Source organism: Megalops cyprinoides, chromosome 10, assembly GCF_013368585.1.
Source record: "Megalops cyprinoides isolate fMegCyp1 chromosome 10, fMegCyp1.pri, whole genome shotgun sequence".
NCBI lineage: Eukaryota > Metazoa > Chordata > Actinopteri > Elopiformes > Megalopidae > Megalops > Megalops cyprinoides.
The window spans coordinates 16016580-16036526 of record NC_050592.1 but is presented as its reverse complement, the minus strand read 5'-3'; the positions used below and the strand labels follow the sequence as shown (position 1 = coordinate 16036526).

The following is a 19947-nucleotide window of genomic DNA, read 5'->3' as shown; positions in this document are numbered from 1 at the left end:
CTGGACTAACAGAAACAGCATGTCTGGTGATGGCAGCAAGTTGAAAAAAAAACAGTTTTTGTATTGTATTATTATAAATACATGTTCACAGAATAACTGATGTGTGCATTGTGTTTGTGCTATATTGCTTCTGTAAGCCATTGACCTGGAATAGACAGAATTTTGTCTGTGGTTTAAGTATTCTAGTTAAGTATATATAGGTACACCCAGAAATATTTAACATTGAATTTAGGTAGGCGGTGGGTTTTCTTAAAGATCGTGTTTGTCCTGCAACTCGACGTTTGAAGTTAGTCTCACTACATGAAGCTGTGCCTAATTTAACACATACTGACAAATTGTTATTTAATGAGGGGTGGGTTTCACATTATACCTAGTGTAATTGTCACGATTTGCAATGCATTTGCTTTTGGAATTTGGCTTCAGTCTCAACAGAGTTTGAACCCTGAGAATGTTTTGCATTATACCTGTGACACACAAGGCTCACACTGTGAAAAAGGAAACTTGCAAGGGAAAAACAACAAATTCCCAATGGACCTGTGCAGTGCATCATGGATGTTTACCTAGCCTTTACTTCTGTGAAGTAACTCTCAGCAACAGTCAACAAAGATGTAAAGATCAAGAGGAAGCAGTGAAGGCACCTCGAGAGGAAGGAAGGATAATGAAAAGTTAGATTGTCTGAGACACTCCCCCCTCCCATTTTGAAAATAATTTATACGTGAAATTAAATTCTGCACACAGTTCTCTTAATTTCACTTTAATTAAACAATACTCTATAAATGGTGCTTTCAGTGACCAAATGTTCATACACAGCAAAATGGAGGGTCCCCAGCCATTAAGACTGAAATAAAGTTAGTCCCTGGGGACTACGCCAGTATCTGATCTACCTAAATGACAACTGATGGTTTCAAAAAGATAATTAACTTTTCAATTAAAGGCGCATCTGACATTGCAGTGGTTTCTTCCAGCACAAGTAGTCTGCTATTTAAAGAGGGAAAGAATGCCGCATTATCAAGCTCAATACCACACAAGCTTTGTACTGGTATAGCAGGGTTCTCTTGTGCTTTGGTTTGAAATGATTTGCTTAGCATTTTTAACCAAAAATAACTTCATAATTTGAAGGTTTGTAAATGAACCTTTCTACAGTCATTTTTATGGTTCTTTAAATGAGGTAATTTTAAATTAAATTAGGAAAGTATGTAATCACGCACATATTTACTTGCCCTTAACTTGTCCTTATTTGCTCAATGCTGCATCATGCTGCGTGTGTGTGTGTGTGTGTGTGTGTGTGTGTGTGTCAAAGGTACAGTGCAAGATTAATAATTGCAAGCAATTGCAGTAACAATTGAATAACAATTGCTTGTACAATTACAAGAGTGATATCACAGTTGCACCACCTTGCAGCAGAGACTGATAAGATAATCATAGATGCTGTCTGAGAGATCTACATTTTTGTATTGTTTTGTTGACAGTCAAGACAAACACAGAGGTCAAATGCACTACTGCACTAAAATGTTCAGATAAAAACTGAAAAGTGTATTGTATCCAGAAATAAAAGGAGAATATTTGTGTAGCTTGGGCCTCTGAATTTTCATATCTCAGTCCAAATCTGTCATATTCTCTCTGTAAGCAAAATTGCTTACTAAGACAATTAAGGTAAACTGATGAACTATGCATATAGCAAGACACTAGAAATGCTTGTTCAATGTTTTAAAATGTTTTGTTAAACGCTTTATTTTACAGTCTACAGATACCAATTATGTTTTTTATCACTAAAGCAGTTCATTTTATTATATGTCAATAATTTCATACATTTTTAAACAATGTAAAATATTCACGTATTACTTTGCCTTTGTCAGTGCAACATCTAGCTGCTGAATTTTAATCAGGATCCATTGCCTCCAATTTCAAACATTTCAGCCATTGAAGTCACATATGAGCCAAGTATATGTTGTCTTAAATCAGCAGTTAACCTGCCACTACATGTTATCAAACTGTATATCATGGCTACTACTCACTATTTGGTAAGTGGACAGGTTGTATTTCCATTAATACAGTAGGAGCTGTGGGAAGGCTTTTTCTTTGCATAGTACAATTAGCTCAGGACAAACTGTGATAGCCTGATTAATTGATTGGCTAACTTGTTTCTTCTTGGCACCAGCCCACAATATAAGAGTTAGCTTCTCAGAGAAACCTCAAACAAATGATTTATTGGTGTGTCATTAGAGAGTTTCAGCAGTGGGGCTTGATTTCCATTGGCAGATAGGCTCTTGATGAATGCTGTGGGCAGCAGGGCATGTTTTCTCATCGGAACAACATATTCTTCGCTGTCAACTGAACAAAATCGCTCATTGCACACTTTAGTATGTGGTGATACCCATGAATCAACTCATGTATTTCCAAGTCATCAAAGAAAACAGATTTGTCTTTGCTGTTTAGAGGTAAATGTAGCTTGCTCACTGTACACAGGACAGCTATGGCCTTCACCCGTTTCTAGTGCAGAGGACAGTTCCACTGCCCAATAACAGCCAGTAATGCCTGCAATTAGACATGCCTGCCAACTGTTCGACTTTCAAAGGAGAAATGGACATTGATTCACCGAAAGTAGAAGCCATGGTGCAGTCTGCATCAACTATTGTTCCAAGTATCTCCTTCTTTGATCACTGTATTTCATTTACAAACCTGAGAACATCAGGAGGTTTGTGTGTTGTGTTAGGCACCTTAAAATTAATCAATTTTCAGCTGATCTGATCAGCACTCACATAAAAAAGGTTGGGCAGATATTCAAAGGTAATTTTTTTTCTCATGGCTCAATTTCAGTTCAATTACTGGTCTGTGGTTGATGTGAAAGGCTAATATTGGCTACAGTAGCCAACTGGTGTCCTGGATGTGAGTGATTCATTCACAAACTGAATTGTCATTGCCTGATTGTCCAAATTTTCTCCTCCCCAGCAAAATATATTTAAATATCATTCCCCACGCCTACAGAGAAATTCAAATTACAACCTCACCAGTTGTGAAGGAGTGGTGACATCACACGTTTGATCTTATAACAATATATAGAAACATAAACTAACCCTTGACCCCTAACTAAAGACTACAAAGCTGTGCACAAAATCATCTATGTCTTTATTAGAGTGTGACAATGCTTCAGTAATGCTTCAGTATGTGCACTCTGTTTTTGCAACAAAAAGTAAAATATAGAGCAGACTATGTTTCCAAGGTTACTTCTGTATTTGCCTTGAGAAACAGCAGCATAGTAGTATCTCAACTGAAATACAAGGATATGATTCAGATTTAACTTGAAATCATAAAAATATCATCTGAATTTAGTACGAATGACACACAGAGTCATTGATTAAACAAGCAAAACAGACATACCAGTGTGGAGAGCATTTGGTTTGCGTTGACTAAATGTGACTTACATGTATCCTGCTATATTTTATTGTATCACGTCGCTGTTTATTTAGAAGCCACAGCATCACTTGAATGTGATGTTTTTCATTTATGTTTGATTATTATTTCCTCCTGATATTAAGGCGCACTATGTTTAATTGTAGTGGCTGGATGGCTGTAAAGCAATGCAGAGCCACGAGTCGAGAACAATGGGGGAACGTTCATCTGCTCATTAGGCTGACAGTCCTACACCTGGGGTTCATCCAAATCAGGGGTTAAGAGTCAAAGAAATTTGTACGATAATTATTGACAAGCAGATGCTATAAAATAATTTATGATAATGCAATCATAATAAACAGCTTTGTGTTTGAAGGAAGAGAAAATACTGTCCCCGCACTGTCTTTGAGGAAACCAGTTATTCTATACTTAGCAATAAGAGACCATAACACTGCAATGACTCAGACAAACACACACACACACACACACACACACATACACACCAAGGACTACTGTACTGTAAGCTTTTTGACAAATAATCATTTGTGTTAAGAGACAAATAACGCTGCATAATGTGTTTTACGAACAGTGGGTGTTTTAAAAATGGCCAAAAAACATTTATAAAAATAGAGCAAATAGAGCTATTTAGTCTATTTATATTTGGGGTCACTTCTTCATTCTCCCTGTACCTGTGTTAGTTACTTGTAGGATGTAGGAGCTGTGGTCATGAGAGCAAAGTTCACCACAGACCATGCGCCTTATTTGTGCTGATAGCTATGCTGTAGCTGTGGTCCATAAATATCCACATTATAAAGAGGAGTTCAGAAATAAAACAGGAGTGGCTGTAAGGAAAAAAATGGCAGTTTTTGATTGAATTTACATATTGTCAACAGCTGCGAGACACCCTATCTGCCATTCAAAACGTGTCAGGAATTACGGCTTTTTTTTGTTGTTTGTTTGTTTTAAATTCCAAGAACATGCATTAACCCCCTTCTAAGGTGCAAGAGTTCTTTCAGTGTGAGCAAATATCACAACAAAACACGGTTGTTTGAAGCAGCAACCTGGCAACGGGAGGAGAATAACCCTGCACAGGAAGAAAGCATCCATGTTATCACGCGCACACATGTGGCCTCTGTGTGAAGATTAAGCCGTATTCATCCCCGGCTGCCGTCACTTCTGCCTCAGTCCATCCCAGATATGGCACAGATTCAGCTGGGAACCAGGAGAGGAGCTACCGATTTACACACACGGTAGGAAACCGGGGCGTACAGAGACAGAGAGGTGTGGCGATCCCAGTCGCCCTGTTTTCCTGAGTGTATGGGTGTGATTTTTTTTTTTTTCCCGTGAGGTAAATTGTTAGAATGGGAAACTACCATCACACTCCCCTGGTTTTTATAATCACCCGCTTCTCCTTATGGGTTACCACACAAAACAGACAAAGCTGGGAATGCAAGCTTGTTCAGCTTTACTTTCAATACTTTGTGTCACAGAAAAGTAATAGTCGATACTACCCAGAATGAAAGCCAATACTCGGGATAGGCAAAATTAGTGCCTGGCCCTAGGCAGCAAGGCTGCTCTATACTGATTTCATTTGACCCAGGTTGGCCTGGATCAGGCCGCTGATGCTGCAGCACAGTATCGGGCTTAGAGAAGAGGCTTACCCCACTGAATCCACTGTGGGCCTCTCAGTTTACAGAGCCCCTATTAATCCCTCCATTTCTGTTCAAATTGTGAGACACTCAAAGGAAAACAAATAAATACATGAGACATACATAAAAATAGCTGACCATAAAAACCACCTACTTGGAACATTCAGAAGTCTCATTTGATTATAGGAACTGCCCATTTGTGCTGGTTTTGCAGGATGAAAACTCCCTAGCCTCCAAATTTTTTGAAACATTAATGTTTGGCCTTTGTGCTGTGATAGCCTTTAGTCCTCCCCAATGTACAAAACTGCATATGAGTTACAGGCAAAAAAATATAGAAATATTTTCATGATCTCTCTTCACAAAATATACAGCTCAATTAAGTTGTTTACACAATAATACCTCAAGGTTAACTACCACCACGTTTATTTAGTCTACCACCTTGAAGTTTTCTAATCAGATATATGAAATATGAAAAAAGACTGAGATGATGATAGCCAATAGAAGGCCTATGAAAACATACTTCTAAGTCACAACCTGTCATAACAATGGCAGAAATCATGGTGACATCTAGGTAACTGATCTTTTTTATGTACAGGAGATTTGGCCTTACAATGCAGGCATCATTTGACGGTATTGCAAATGCCTCCTTATTGTTTCACATAAATTTGAACATTTACACATGAATGGCATTTACAAAAATGTTTTTAGATGAATATACACATTGTTATGGAATCCATAGTGATGCATAGTGATTTCAAAGGAAAGGACCATATAAGTTGACCCAAAAGTTTACTCTGACATAAATGAGATATGGGAGCCTACATTTGTTGGAACTCCTGCAAAGAAATTTGAATCGATCAAGATACAATATCCCGAAATAGCGATGCTTTCAGTTTACCTTTTTTCGCATCTTGGATAAAGGACTGCGTGCGTACTGTGTGCTCTGTAGATACACTGAAAATGTCTGTGACTCAAAGCTGATATTAGGGGCTGTGAGTAATCACGCTTGTGTGCTCAGGCGTGAACAATGCAGTAACACATCTGAACGTTCAAGGTGAAGCGCAGCCGCGTTTGGCGTTTGTGTTGTTTTTGCCGAGGGGTGCGCTTCAATGGGCACAGATTAGGGCTGTTGTGCCGCGGCGGTGATTCCTAAGTGTTTTCCCTGTGTCAGTAATTTTTATTTTTGAAAAATCACTGGTGCAGTATATTAGCCATAATTTATGTTTATCGTCTCTTGTACCCGAGTTGACTTCAACAAACCGTTTAACACTTAAACCAGTGCATATGGCCTCCCTAATAACTACTCTGCTTGAAGGAGCACTTTACAGATTTTAAATCATTTCTTTGGGCAAACATTAATGAATTATGTCACCAGTGGTGCAATTTGAAAGTGCTTATTACCTGTGGTAATTATCGAAAGACAGGAAGCATTTTGGGGATGTGGAGCGCACCTCATATTAAGTATTCCTAATGAAGGTAAAAAAATAAAGACTGTAGGACTTATCTGTTTAATGCTTAGAGAGTAGCTGATGTCTTCATTGAACTGATACCAGTGCAGGGCTGTTGTTGGGTGATTTTTGTGATTGCTATTCATAAATTATTTTTCTAAAGCTCATTGCAAAGCCTGTATATGTGAGAATGTAATATTGGTTAATATCTGACAAAAAAAAACATTCTAAGGACATGACATATTTTCCTGCATTGCTGTTAAAACAAGTACAGTGAAATAATGTCATAACAAAGCCAACAAAGTTCTCTTAACAGTAAAGCATTTTGGCTACTTAGAAGCTACAAATTCAGAATTGCACACTTTACAAAGAGGGCACAATACCTTTTTTTAAGAATAGTCATTAACTAAATTACCAATGGACTATCAAATTCATATAATCAATTTCAAAAACCAGTCCAGTTCAGATTTTGGAAAACAAAGGTCAGTGTGAAATACATCATCTGGGTAATTTTCTACAGGATACACTATATTATGTAAGCTCTTGTACAGTCTCTTTAGTTTTAAGTGTAGAATGTAATGTGAATAACAAGAGTTTGCATGTATATGTATGTATTTGTGTATGCATGTTTGTGTTTATGCATGCTTATGTGTGTATCTGTGCAAGTGCAGGTATGCTTGGATATGCATATGTGTGTATGTGTATGTGTATGTGTATGTGTGTGTGTGTGTGTGTGTGTGTGTGTGTGTGTGTGTGTGTGTGTGTGTGTGTGTGTGTGTACCTAGGTCTTTATCTGTGCATGTGTGTCTTTGTGCATGCTCATGTGACTATTTGTGCGTGTGTACATGATTCTGCATGTCTGTGTGTATTTGTGCATATGCATGTTTGCGCCTGCCTATGTGTGTATCTGTGTGGGCATTTGTTGTTTGCATGTAGCACAGTCAGGACAGAACACTCTGTATACTGCATCAGGCCCTGAAGTGGTTTTGTAGCTCTCCTCTGTAAACCACATTTGTACAGTCAATTACACTCTAGAGCATGGCCTATTTGCTTCATAATTTCATAAACTTGCCTGCAATTTGGATTAAAAAAGGGCCGTTAAATGATCATGTCATGTCACAAGTAATATTTCTTCATAGATATTGCACATTATGAACATGGACCATTCAGGTGTTCAGCTGAATAAATGAAATATTATTGCCTTTTTTCCACATTTCTCATTAACAGTGTGTTCAGATTTTCCACAGGCATCAGTATATAGAATCTTAGTGCTTGTTTTAAGGAAAAAAGGGCCAGAGTTTGAACATATCCCTGCAGGTAGCCATTATTACTATATTATATTAATTTCTTCCTACTGTAACATGTACTGTACATCCTGTACATTTGCTACATTCTATTACTCTAGTCATATCAGAAGCATATCTAATCTCATATCTAATTTACTCCATTACTCACAGATTTCTGTTTGTTTTACTAGACAGGTGGTATAATAAATGAGCATGTTGTCTTACTAACACTAACAAGTGTTTTTTTCATGGCATTTGATAGTGTAGGTGAATGTAATTGTGAAATGTACTGTTGGAAACAGTAATGAAAGAACAATTAAAATGGAGTTTGTTACATGGCCTTCCAACAGATAATTTTATCAAGACAACTTGAACAATCTTATAGCAACTCTTTTTCTGTAAAAAAAGTTCAGTTTGTGATTTTCTAAGGCTAGCATGGGGATTTAAACATCCTGAAACATGCAGTTTTAGTCAACTATTACTGTATAAGCTGTGAAGGTGGGTTGAATTTAATTAGAATTTCAAGATTCATTTGGCAAATATTTCAAGGTAAAAAGCAACAAACTAAAATGAACAGCAGGACTGGCAAGCACTTGAAATGGATGTTGATAAATGGCAGCAGTCCTTGAGGAAGGCAAAAAATATAATTATTTATTTGGAATTATTGTCCATAACTCTGAATAATTTATAAAACTGGTTAGTAAAATATTGAGAATTCAAGAATTGTTCAAATTCTTACATGTGTACACACGTGTAATTAACACACATACTTTAAAATTAATACGGAGTTTGTAGTTTATCTCTGAGATGTATTTAAGCTTTAATGTACAATCTATACATGTGCAGCAAGGGTCATTTAAAATATGAAAAATATATAATTGCATGTGGAAGATTTTACCTAGCTTACAGGTGACAAGAAGCACTGCCTTTTCATAACCTCATGGTTTCTGATGTTGCTAATTTTGTGACATTGTTGTCCATTTGATGAAAACAATAACGTGACCACGCTTCCATAGTCACATGCAGTGTGACAGTTCACGCTTACAGGTGCAAAGGGCTAAGCTGACATGCATGGTGCGGTGCAGACGGTTCAGCGTACTTCGTGTCACACCCTCAGAGAGTCACACTGCGGTTCATTCTCCTGCGAGACACCAGGAAGTGGCCTACTTTTTTTTTTCCTGCGACGCGCCTGCCCGCGCGATGTGATCTGAAGATGAAGCTCTGACGATCGCTGTCATCCTGTGCTTTAAACCCAAGGAATGGTAAGGCTCCAGAATGTGTAGGCGTGGCACGCGTGTTCGGAAGATGCACGCCGCACCCCGGCGCATGCTGGGGCCTCGAACTCGAGATTACATCAGAGCTCCTGCCTGCGCTCTCACCCACATGCTCCCTCACAAACACGCTCCTGCAGCCAACAGCGTCACTGACAATACAGCAGCCCAGCTTTATTTGGGACTCAAGTTGCCACACGGCAGCATTTAGTCTAAGAGACACATACACTAACACAAACACATACACACACGCACACACACACACACACACACACACACACACACACACACACACACACAGACACACACAACCACACACACACACACACACACACACACACACACACACACAGACACACACACAGATGCATTGACCTATTTAACCTGCAATTCTGACAAGTGTTAACCTAATTCTGACAAGTGAATAATATACTTTTCAGTATGGCATTACTCAGAGAACTTATTTACTTATATTTTCACCTTTCAAACAGCATCAACTTTTATTCTGCTTTTTAAACAGTTTATACAAACATTTTACACTTCTTTAAAAAAAAATCAATAAAGTTATTTATGACTTACCATCTGTATCTGTCATCACAGACACATTTGAATGTCAGTGAGTGCAAATGTGGTGCAGCCCTCAGGAAATTCTTTATGAGTCTTGTCTTGAGGAATAGAATCTACAAGTTGTATTTATTTCTGGAGAGGAAAACATTTTGGGCTCATGACAAAGGTGTGAGCTGTTAACACCTCCTACCGCTAAACCGTTACATATTTGTGTAGGCATACAGAAAACATATCTCGTGCACTGAAAGGGGGTTTTTCTGACCACAAGTGGCCACAGATGACATATTGTTAATACACTTACTGGCTTATTTTTCTGGCCTTACCTTGAAGAGTCACAGCATTTCTCATTTAGACTCTAGGCCTGTGTTCACTGAAGCAGACTGGGAGCTCCCTAGCCCTGCTGGTGGAATGCTGCCCCCCCCCCCCCCCCCCAATCCCTCTGTTCCCTGGGGATGAAGCTGCCTCCCCACACCCTCTCATCGCCCCCAGCAACACCTGCTGTACCACAGGGCCGAGGGCTTCTACTATCACTGGAGACAGGCATTGAGGAAAATAAGTATTTGCTGGTGAGAGTGAGGTGGAGTAAAAGCAACAACAGAAGGGGGTGGCTTTATTGGATGCATGTGGAGTTTTGGATATTCCAGCCCAAGTTCAAAATCATTGCACTTGAACAAATTCCATTTTGCGGTTATATAAAAGCACAGCAGAAAAGAACTGATGGAACCTCTTTGGTGCCTTAAATACTTTAAAGAGACATTGCTCCCACACACAAAAAAAAGATGTATCTATACTGACATTCCAGCCCCAAAGAATCCAGAATGTAACGAAGGACTGTAGTGTGGGGGACCAGCCATGTGGCGGCAGTAGAGAGCTCCGGGTGGCACTAATCAGCGGGGTCTAAGGGATAAAGGCTTGTTTGTGCCACGGGGCATTTAGTGCTCATGAAGAGGCAGCAATGAGGGGCTGGTGGGAGTGGGCATTGTTTGCCGTGGCCGTGTGTTATAGGATTGAGCTCAAGTTTCCTTTGTGTGTAGGTTTTGTTGCAGGATTATGTTCTTTGAGAGAGTTGTGCAGGCAGGCACACAGGGTGGGGGCGGTGAGTGCAGGGGACGGTCGGGGGGGGGGGGGACGGGGGGAGGTGGAGGGAAGGGGGGAGTGGATGTCTTTGTTCCGACCGACGATCAGGAACGAGACAGATAGCGGAGTGCGAGCGCCTTGGAGAGGATGTCAGTGAGCAGGATATCAGGCCATGTAACCAGCCGTGTAACAATTTTAAATCAATTTGCTTCCTAAGACGGAGTCGATCTCCAAAGGGACCTTTCTCAAAATGCACCAAAGGACTTTTCTTTCACAAAAAATAAACATATGTAAATGACATCTCCAGTTTATTTTCCCTCTCGTCACCACTGATTCTGCACAACTGTGAAACCTGCCTTTCCCTGTTGGATTATTGTGATTATTTAGCGTTGACTTGAGGTGAATTTCTGAACACTCATTGACCAGGCATAATGTGCCATTTATTCAGAGAAAAGAAGGTGTCACGTTCAATGACAAGAAATGTCAGTTTGACTTTTTGTAGCATTGTATAGAAAACTCAAGCAAACTTAGCTCTCCAACTAATCTCATGCAAATTAAATTTACGTTTTAAAAAAATGATTATTGGTGTCTAGTTCTTCATCGTTCCAGTTACATTCAGTTTTTTTTTTTCATGTGTCCCCATTTTTAAAACACTTTTAGGTGTCCCCAAAGTGTTGAAGCACCACATGGTACATTTGCATAGGATAACCAACATATAGCACATCATTTGCACGTCTGAAAGTACACTTGAGTAACCGTAATTACACGTGACACCAATTACTCTGTTACTTTGTATTAAATTATAATGGAAAATTCCACTAGAGAATTGGAGCCTAATTGCATCTTAATTTGCATAATTTTGCATATTAATTACATCTCGGATGAATAATAAATTTCAGCAGATTTTTTAATTTATGCATGGATACAAAAACAAGTTGAAAAATAATTTGCAGAAAAAAATCAGAAACTATTACTAAGAGCATTTGCACTAATTTTTCTCATTATACTGCGCCAAAGTTAAAGTGAAGCATCTTCTCCAACCTGATCCTAACGCTTATAGTACTGTAAGAACGCGTGTAGCTTCCCTGCTTCGGTGTAGTTTAGAACGAACACACAGGCAGAAACTTGAGTGTGTCTATGTGTGGGGCGCACATGTGTATGTTAATTACTGAAGAAGAATTCAAAGCATTCTTTTGGTGACTCACTGCCACAAGGGCCAGGGAAGTAGCGAATAGAAAAAGGTGAAATTGAGAATTAAAATGATCAATCATATACCTGAATTAGCAATGAAAAGTCTCTTAAAACCATTGACCATTGTTCTGTGGTAGAATGTGTCGATTTCGCCGGCCATAAATTTCATCATTTGTTGATAGTTGTCCACGTTTTTACGTAATTTATGCCCTTCAACTATTAACAATAAGTCTATCAATCTACAATCATCGATGAACCTAAAACAACTTTATTTCACTGCAGCAATATTGATTTTGAATGTCACATGAAATACACAGTTGATTTAAGAAGTGCACACTCATAAAGCATCTATACTCTAAAATTATATTGTAAAATTTGCTAACGGCAATCATGCATGTGTAAAATCATGTTGTTATTCCCCCATAACATGTATTTATGTATTCCTGTTGCTCTTCGTGTTGTTGAAAAAGTTATTGTGGTTATCATCGTCACTATAAATAATCATCTTAAATACTGTATATTTTCCACATTTACGCATTACAGGCGCATAATCAGTTTACAGAATAGCATTGTCTTTTAAACATGGATTATGCTCCTGAAAAAATAGTCAACGCAGCTTTTTAAAATGAACTATTTTCCAGCGTGTGAAGACACGGTTGCTGCGAGGAATTACCCTCTTCCATGGGGCCACAATGTTTGAACGCTCCACTCGCTGCCCAGCACCGTACGCGCGTACATGAAAAGTTGAGCGTACTTGTGGACAACAGTGCCTCCTAGTGGCTAACGTAAAAACATAGAAAGCCCCTGAAATGGTACATGTGGAATGTTTGTACTTTTGTGGTAGGTGCTAAAGCATATCAACACAATAATGTGAATATTCAAAATATTTAAAATAATAACACGTTGACGTTCAATAATAATTTTGAAAAGACATCAAAATCTGAAATATGCTCCAATGACCGCAGCTTTTTATTTGTTTAAGTGGTCACTGTATAATGCAAAGGAGACAGCTTTTAGATAGTCATGAACAGAATACAGATTTGGCTTTTCCTTTTGTACTATTAGGTATAGTAGTTTAATAAGATTTGCATCAAAAGGCAACAGAGAAAGCGGTCTTTAATAGGAAATAAATTGCATCACCGATAATCGGTTTGACTGTGAGATTCATACTACATTCAAGCTATGTCTAGTAGAAAATATAGGTTTATATGAGAAGTGTACACGTATACAAATAATATGCAAACCCTCGGTCAACGCGAGCTGAGATCTTATTAACATAAAATATAATTCGGCTCTAGTTCAGTGGTCAACTCTATAAAATTCATTTAATCGTTCTTAGTTATGTGTTGTTTAATGTTTAGAGCCTTATATTTTGCACCTTTTCACACTTTAAACGAAAACGAAAATATAGAGGAAACAGGTTACCAAAAAGAAACCACATGTATTTGTCGTCTTTGCATATATTATCGAGCTAACATCATTATAGAAAAGAAAAGCAACTAATTAAAATCGGTGTGGAATCAGTGCAGCAATAGATTTTATTATTCTGTTCCATTCAATTGCCAGATGTAACAGCGTTTCGAACTGACAGAGGTAATTACTATAATACATCTTAGAAAGGTTTCCATATCTGAGCGCAATTTCAATAATCAAGTACGGTGGTAGCAATTATTTATCAATAAAATTAGTTACAGTACTTAGAGGGGCGGGTATAAGCGCAGGTGTCCCTCTATACTGTTTGGAACAATATCTCAAACCTGAATACATTGTCGTCATTATTCCCATATCCACTAAAAGATAATAAAAATATCATGCAGACACAAATGCTCGTGACCTGTAATCACCAGGAGCAGCGTGAATTTAATGATGTTTTGGTCTACTGATCAAATTTACGCTTTACAAACAATGATTTTTGCACCTGTGCAGCGAATTCAACGGGACTTTTTTGAAAACAAAGCTTTCTGAATACACACAGAAGGAAAGAACATAGCCTACGTATATTCATTACTGGAGAAGTTTAGTCATCCAGCAATTTTTGTCGTTTTACGCCAGAAATACAATCTTTTGGAGTAGGCCCATTTCCACTAAAGATCTACTTTAACTTCATAGTTGGTTGACTGAATCGAAGAATGAGTTTGATCAACCTGGCAGTGGTGGTGGTGGTGGTGGTGTGTGTGTGTGTGTGTGTGTGTGTGTGTGTGTGTGTGTGGGGGGGGGGGGGGGGGGGGGGGGGGGGGGGCAGCTGTAAAGTCATCTTTAACATAACTGTTCCATATGTCTACTGCTGGTTGACTGACAATTTGTATTTTGTGTTAATGTCTACGGTAGTTGTTCGCTCACTCGTTGAAAACACCTCGTCATTATTAAGAGATGCAATTAAGATGTCTTCAGCAGGTTTAGATTACAGCTCTGACCTGCACCGTGCTTACCACAAAATAGCAACGCGTCGCCTTAGTATAATTACCGCGAAATCGCTTTGAATGTGCTGTTGCACAGAGAGGACCTCCGTTTTCTCTCCATCAGTAAGGAACGTACAGATATTTTCCTATCGCACTAGTGTGGGAGAAAATGGTAGATATTTAGCCATACCGACCTCTGTGGAATTAGCTTCCTACCTAACCACAGACTGTGTTCGATTTTATCTGCCCCCAGCATACCCGATGACTCCCCGACCAATGCAGCAAAATACTGCTACATGTGGAATGAAAAATCTGAATATGGCACTGTGCTTCCCTCTACCGGACGAAGTCCATAGTTGATCAGCTGTGTTGTGTTGTTACGCAACGACTGTGGGTACAACGTGAGATGGTTGCATAAGGTTGCCGGAAGAACAATTCGGGCTTAGACCTCATATACCAATTTTGCACACAGCATGCTCCTTTTATCCACGTTGTGTGCGACCGCCATGGCGTTTTCGTGATGCAGTGGTTTACGTTAATCGCTGCCTTTCGTGAATTTGGTGGAAGAGCAGTGCGGACGCCTTTGGCCTGCCCTTGGAAGCTAAATACGACCAAGCAGCTTGCGAGCCGTCAATTTGCGTATCAACATACATGCTGCCTGCACACCGAAGAAGCGGGGGCTGTCAAGCTCAAACTGCATAACCTGCGGAAACAGAATGTGTTTCTTGTCGGTCAGAAAACCAGACAATACAGTACAGGAAGTGATAAGGAACCGAATACTCGCAGTCATCCGGGCATCACTGTGGTGGGAATACCGGATCCAGTCTCGTGGATCAGAAATAAATGTGTATTGTTTTTGATTGAACTTTATTTTGGCCTTAGTGTTTCATCTGCGGAATTCGACAATGGCGCTAAGCAGGTATTTTAATATTTACAGTCCTATTAAAAAAACAAGGATTTTCTGGTGCTATCTCATGTATACTACTGTCCTTTGCATTACAGACGTTTGGATTACATTGTCGCGACAGCTGCAAATCAGTAGAGGATGCCGTAATTGTAATGATTCTAAATAATTAAAGTTCGATATTGCATGCAATGGTACATGAATTGCAGATTCAGAGTAAATGATGCTAATTAATTTCCCTTGTTCTTTAGGCAGTGGTCTACATCTCCAATCTTATGTCCCTTGGCAAGTTTGAAGATCTGAGAAGCGTGGTGTCAAACGAGGTACACCTCCACATGCTTAGTTATAACAAATGAGCTCAAAAGTAGCACACCATGTGTGCTCTAGTACCAGGCTGTGGAATAATGCCACCTTCTCCCTGCTATGTTTCAGGCCTTAGATCATGCCAAGATGAGGTACAAAGCTCTCACAGAATCCCAAAGAAGAAATCTTGCCATTGGACTGGATGATATCATTTTTCTAATTCCAGAAGATGTATCACTTTTCTTTGACAGCAGAGGTACTGATAGTATCATTCTGGTCTATTGGAGTGTGGGTGGGTGTGACAGCTGGCCCAGTGCCAGGAGAAAATACAGAGGGGTGCAGTTGCAATCCACGGTAGGATAAAAAAAAGTAATGAATACTATGTAGACATTGGGATGTAAGGAGACAACTGGGTGTGCACTGAGGTCCGTCTGGGGTTGCAGTGCACCCCTAAGCACCCCCATAGCGCTGGGCCTGTGTGACAGTGTGTATGTAGCTTCATCTGCTTCTCATGGTAGGATAGGCTCTTGTTTGAAATCCTGTCTTAAGGCCAGTATTAGAATTTCTTTGCTTATGATACACCCCAGAGACACATAGAAAATTACAGCAGCTTAATCACATGTTCTTTTACCCAGACTTGTCAGTGCAATATTTTGAGCCAAGCCAAAAGGTGTTGTGTAGAGCATGCAAGCATTTGTGTGATTAATTTGTAAATCAAAACCAAACAGCCTAGCATTTGTAAATATTTAGAGACTGGGGAACCTCTGTCTCTGAGAGTTCATAGTGAAGGGCATCACATAAAAATGTCTGTGTGTCTCTCCAGGCAGAAAGTTCTGCTACATCCTGATGAGATTCTGGTACCTATCGAGTGCAGACTTGCCAGAGGACCCAGAAAGCACACGGATATTCAAGGTGGCTGAGACAGAGGGAGAGGACCCCCCGAAGAAGATTGTTACAGCGGTCTATGAGTGAGTGTGCAGTGTGCACCATACTGGCAGTAGTAATGTTCATTCAGCAGGTTTTTAATGGGTTCAAGACAAAAGAAACTTCTATTAAATTATGGTAATTTAGTTACTTTATTTGATTAATTTCCCCCCACAGCGCTTTGAGAAACATTCATTTTTCTTTCATTTTTACAGCACATATACATTCCATGTGATATGGAGTGCCTTTGGTTCCCTTAGAAAAATATTGTATAGGTATTTCCTGTGCACAGGGACATTTTTTACTTTTTACATACTGATGGGAAGTCTTATATTAGAGTATAGTCCCTAAACAGTATTTTGTCAAAATTATGGCACACATACACAGGGAATAACAGAACTTCCCAATTTTATTCGATGGTTTGTTTGGAGTAAGCTAGGTTTGATCTAGTCATGACCTCAGCCAACACACAGGATGCTGCCTTCAATAAGAGAATTTGGCATGCCAGGGCAGAATACTTGAGTGTCCAACACAGGTGACTCAGCTGATTTCTGTGACTTGAGTGCACTACTATGTTCACAGGTATGACAAGTATAAATGTATATAGTAGTCATTTGTACAGCATAATTGTGACTAGCCCCACCTGCACAAACCAGTGGACCCCACTTGCGTCAGCTACTCTAAATTAATGCTTGATAAATATCTCAGCCACATACAGGGAAATGGACCCTGCAACACTCTAAAAGAGTTTCGAACTCATGTGGACCTTCTGAGTGGGTGTGCATCAGCCACAGGATTTTCTGCGGACGCAAACAGCGGCAATAAATCCACTTTCCAATCCACAGAGAAGGACACGCTTTCCGAAGCGCTGGGATCTCAAATCCCGTTAGGATTTGGACCGAGACATGTGGCCGTCACAGAGATTGCACTCCTCCATATTGCGAGGATCTCTCTTCCATTGTCTCTGGTTTAAAAGTGGGCACCTGTCCTGTGCAGGCCCGGGCAAAGTCCGGACAAACTTAAGCACATTGACTAAACCAGAGGAACACAGCATGGCGGTAATAACGAGGAATCTCAGTCTCATTATGAAGCTGGTGATTTGCATTCATTGCCTTATCACTCGTTGCCATACTCTTGATATTGAGAAGCTGGAATTCTTTACCACAGTATTTGATTACAGCAGAGGTTATTATAAGGCGAATAAAGAGCTAGTGTGCCTTGATTTAGGTGCAAAAATATCCTTTTGGATTTGCTGTAAGAGCACAGAGTATAAATATGTCAGAATAATATTGGTTTTGTCAAAGTTATGAACCGTTCAAAATTTTTCCATAGGTCCCTTACATTGCTCAGTTTTCTTCAGACTGTCACATTGTCAGGATTTACACTTATATTGGTAGGAGATTGGAATTATTTGTAAAAGTTTCTTGGAATAATTTAATACACATTAGAATCACACCAGGAAAACTGTTTGACTGGACATGATTTGCAAGAACCTCACACACCATCTCTGTATTAAATATTTTCAGATGAGGCCTAGGTATCTATTAAGATGTAGATACCCTTGGTGAATTTCTATGCAGGTATGATAAAGCAATGCCAAGTAGTGAAGATAGTTCTATGCATTATCTGATCCATATTTGATCGATATCATTTTAGATTTGATCTTCATATGTTTCCCCTCATAGATCAACTACACACTGTGTGTCTTGAGAAGGTGCTCATACATTTAACACTGTTGACTGTGCTAGTCTCTGTATCCACTGGAAATTCATCCACTGAGAAGCAACATTAACCCCTACTCACAAACACGCACACACACACCAACCTCAGACCTCCTGTTTTTACTTGTAAGGGTGTGGTCACTGAACCTGTACTCAGTCATTATCTGGTTTTGCCTTGTAGCTCTGACAGCATGGGTTCTGTGTTCAGGGCTCAGTAACAATTACTTTTAGTTTAGGATTTGGTTTCCTTGATTCATTACATTACATTACATCGTTGGCATTTAGCAGATGCTCTTATCCAGAGCAACATACACAGGTTACAGTTTTTTACATGTTACCCATTTATACAGCTGGAGATTTACTAAAGCAATTCTGGGTTAAGTACCTTACCTAAGGGTATAACAGCAGTACCCTGGCGGGGAATCAAACCAACAACCTTTTGGTTAGTCCGGCTCCTGCTCCTTACCACTATGCTACAATGCTGCCGGGCAGTAGCAGTCATATATTCCAGATAGGTGTTTTTATTTTGTTTTGTAATATGGTGAACTCTAATGGGTAGCTGTGTCACAGTAGCTTGTTGTGTTATAAACCCACTTATGGCTTGAATAAGACACATAGTGTCAGTGTGGTGCATAGTTACTGCAGGGTGTAAGAACCTGAGCTGGATGGTGATATATGGGCCAAGCTGACGTACGTCTTTCATGGCAGGTTCCACCGGGAGCTGACGGACGGAGCCGAACCAGAATGGACCGTGACCAGTATATGGCACTGGAAACACCTGGAGTGAATGGGAATGATGTTGAAGTGTTGCTCGCCTTTCCTTTGGAAAAGCGCTTTGAAAGAGACATGTGCCTACCTGCAGCTGCAGAAAACCCAAGATTCATTCCATTCACCACAACTGAGCAGAAAATGGTCAATGCAGCAGAACCAAACTAATTCACTTGAATTCCTAAAGTCCTGATGACCACAGGCAAAAGATATTCAGACCACAGAACCAGATAGAATACTCATTCTGATTCAGAGAAACAGTTTTTCGTTTTACAGGAGAACAATGTTCAGCCTTTCAGGTTTTTTTTTTTTTTTTATGAGCATATTCTCTGTCTGCTTCAGTGCCTGGAATTTAAGATGTATCACTTGACTGAGACCAATAAAATGGTTAAATGGATCGAATGCTTTGCTAGACATGAAACTAGGACCAAAATGTTATCCTCTTTCTTTGCAGTGGTGATATAATGAGACAGGAGCGATCACAGAATTTCAGGCTTATGACAAAAAATGGTCTTGGGGATCTTGATCTGTGACTGTATTTTCAGAAATATACTTTTGAAGGGTTTGAAGGTGCATTTTAGGTAAATGGATCACTGCTTGAAATGTTCCAATTCCCACTAGTCTTTGCAAACTTTAGTTTTACATGTCAAGGGGGTGCTGATGAGTCAACCATAAATAAGGAGAGCTATAAAAAGATCCCACTTAACCCTGCAGTAGGCCTTCATAATCATACATCATATCTGTATGAGCATGGTCTTACTACACATCCAGATGAAAAGGTAGTACTGTATGTCAGCTCACATGTTCATATTTCAAGAATGTGTTTATTATATACTGTACAACAATCATTTTGAACACTTACTAGGTAGTAATGCCTTGCTTGTGAAGATATTTTGTATGTTTTATGATAATCCCCTTTCTTCCCTTCCAGTTTCAACCCACAGGCTGAATAATTACCACATCTCAGGGGCAAACATTTCCTCACACTCAGCTCAGTGTGTTCCACTGAAAATAATCGCCATTTATATGGAGCATCAATTGTACTCTTA

General features: G+C 39.5%; 1 protein-coding gene across 1 annotated transcript; it reads left to right on the top strand.

The window, feature by feature from the left end:
• Nucleotides 1–14683: 14683 nt before the first annotated feature.
• Nucleotides 14684–19173, top strand: si:dkey-82o10.4 (uncharacterized protein LOC797793 homolog). The gene is made up of 5 exons (XM_036539809.1): nucleotides 14684–15197; nucleotides 15434–15505; nucleotides 15615–15741; nucleotides 16309–16453; nucleotides 18839–19173. The coding sequence occupies exons 1-5, from the start codon at nucleotides 14799–14801 to the stop codon at nucleotides 18915–18917; spliced, it is 822 nt and encodes a 273-aa protein (XP_036395702.1). The 5' UTR covers nucleotides 14684–14798; the 3' UTR covers nucleotides 18918–19173.
• Nucleotides 19174–19947: the final 774 nt, after the last annotated feature.

Bases quoted from the DNA above. Each gene is read 5' to 3' on its own strand.
- si:dkey-82o10.4 (XM_036539809.1), top strand. From the start codon at position 14,799: ATGCAGTGGTTTACGTTAATCGCTGCCTTTCGTGAATTTGGTGGAAGA. The intron at 15,742-16,308 runs GTACTGATAGTA...GTGTCTCTCCAG, and splicing joins ACTTTTCTTTGACAGCAGAG to GCAGAAAGTTCTGCTACATC. The intron at 16,454-18,838 runs GTGAGTGTGCAG...CTTTCATGGCAG, and splicing joins ATTGTTACAGCGGTCTATGA to GTTCCACCGGGAGCTGACGG.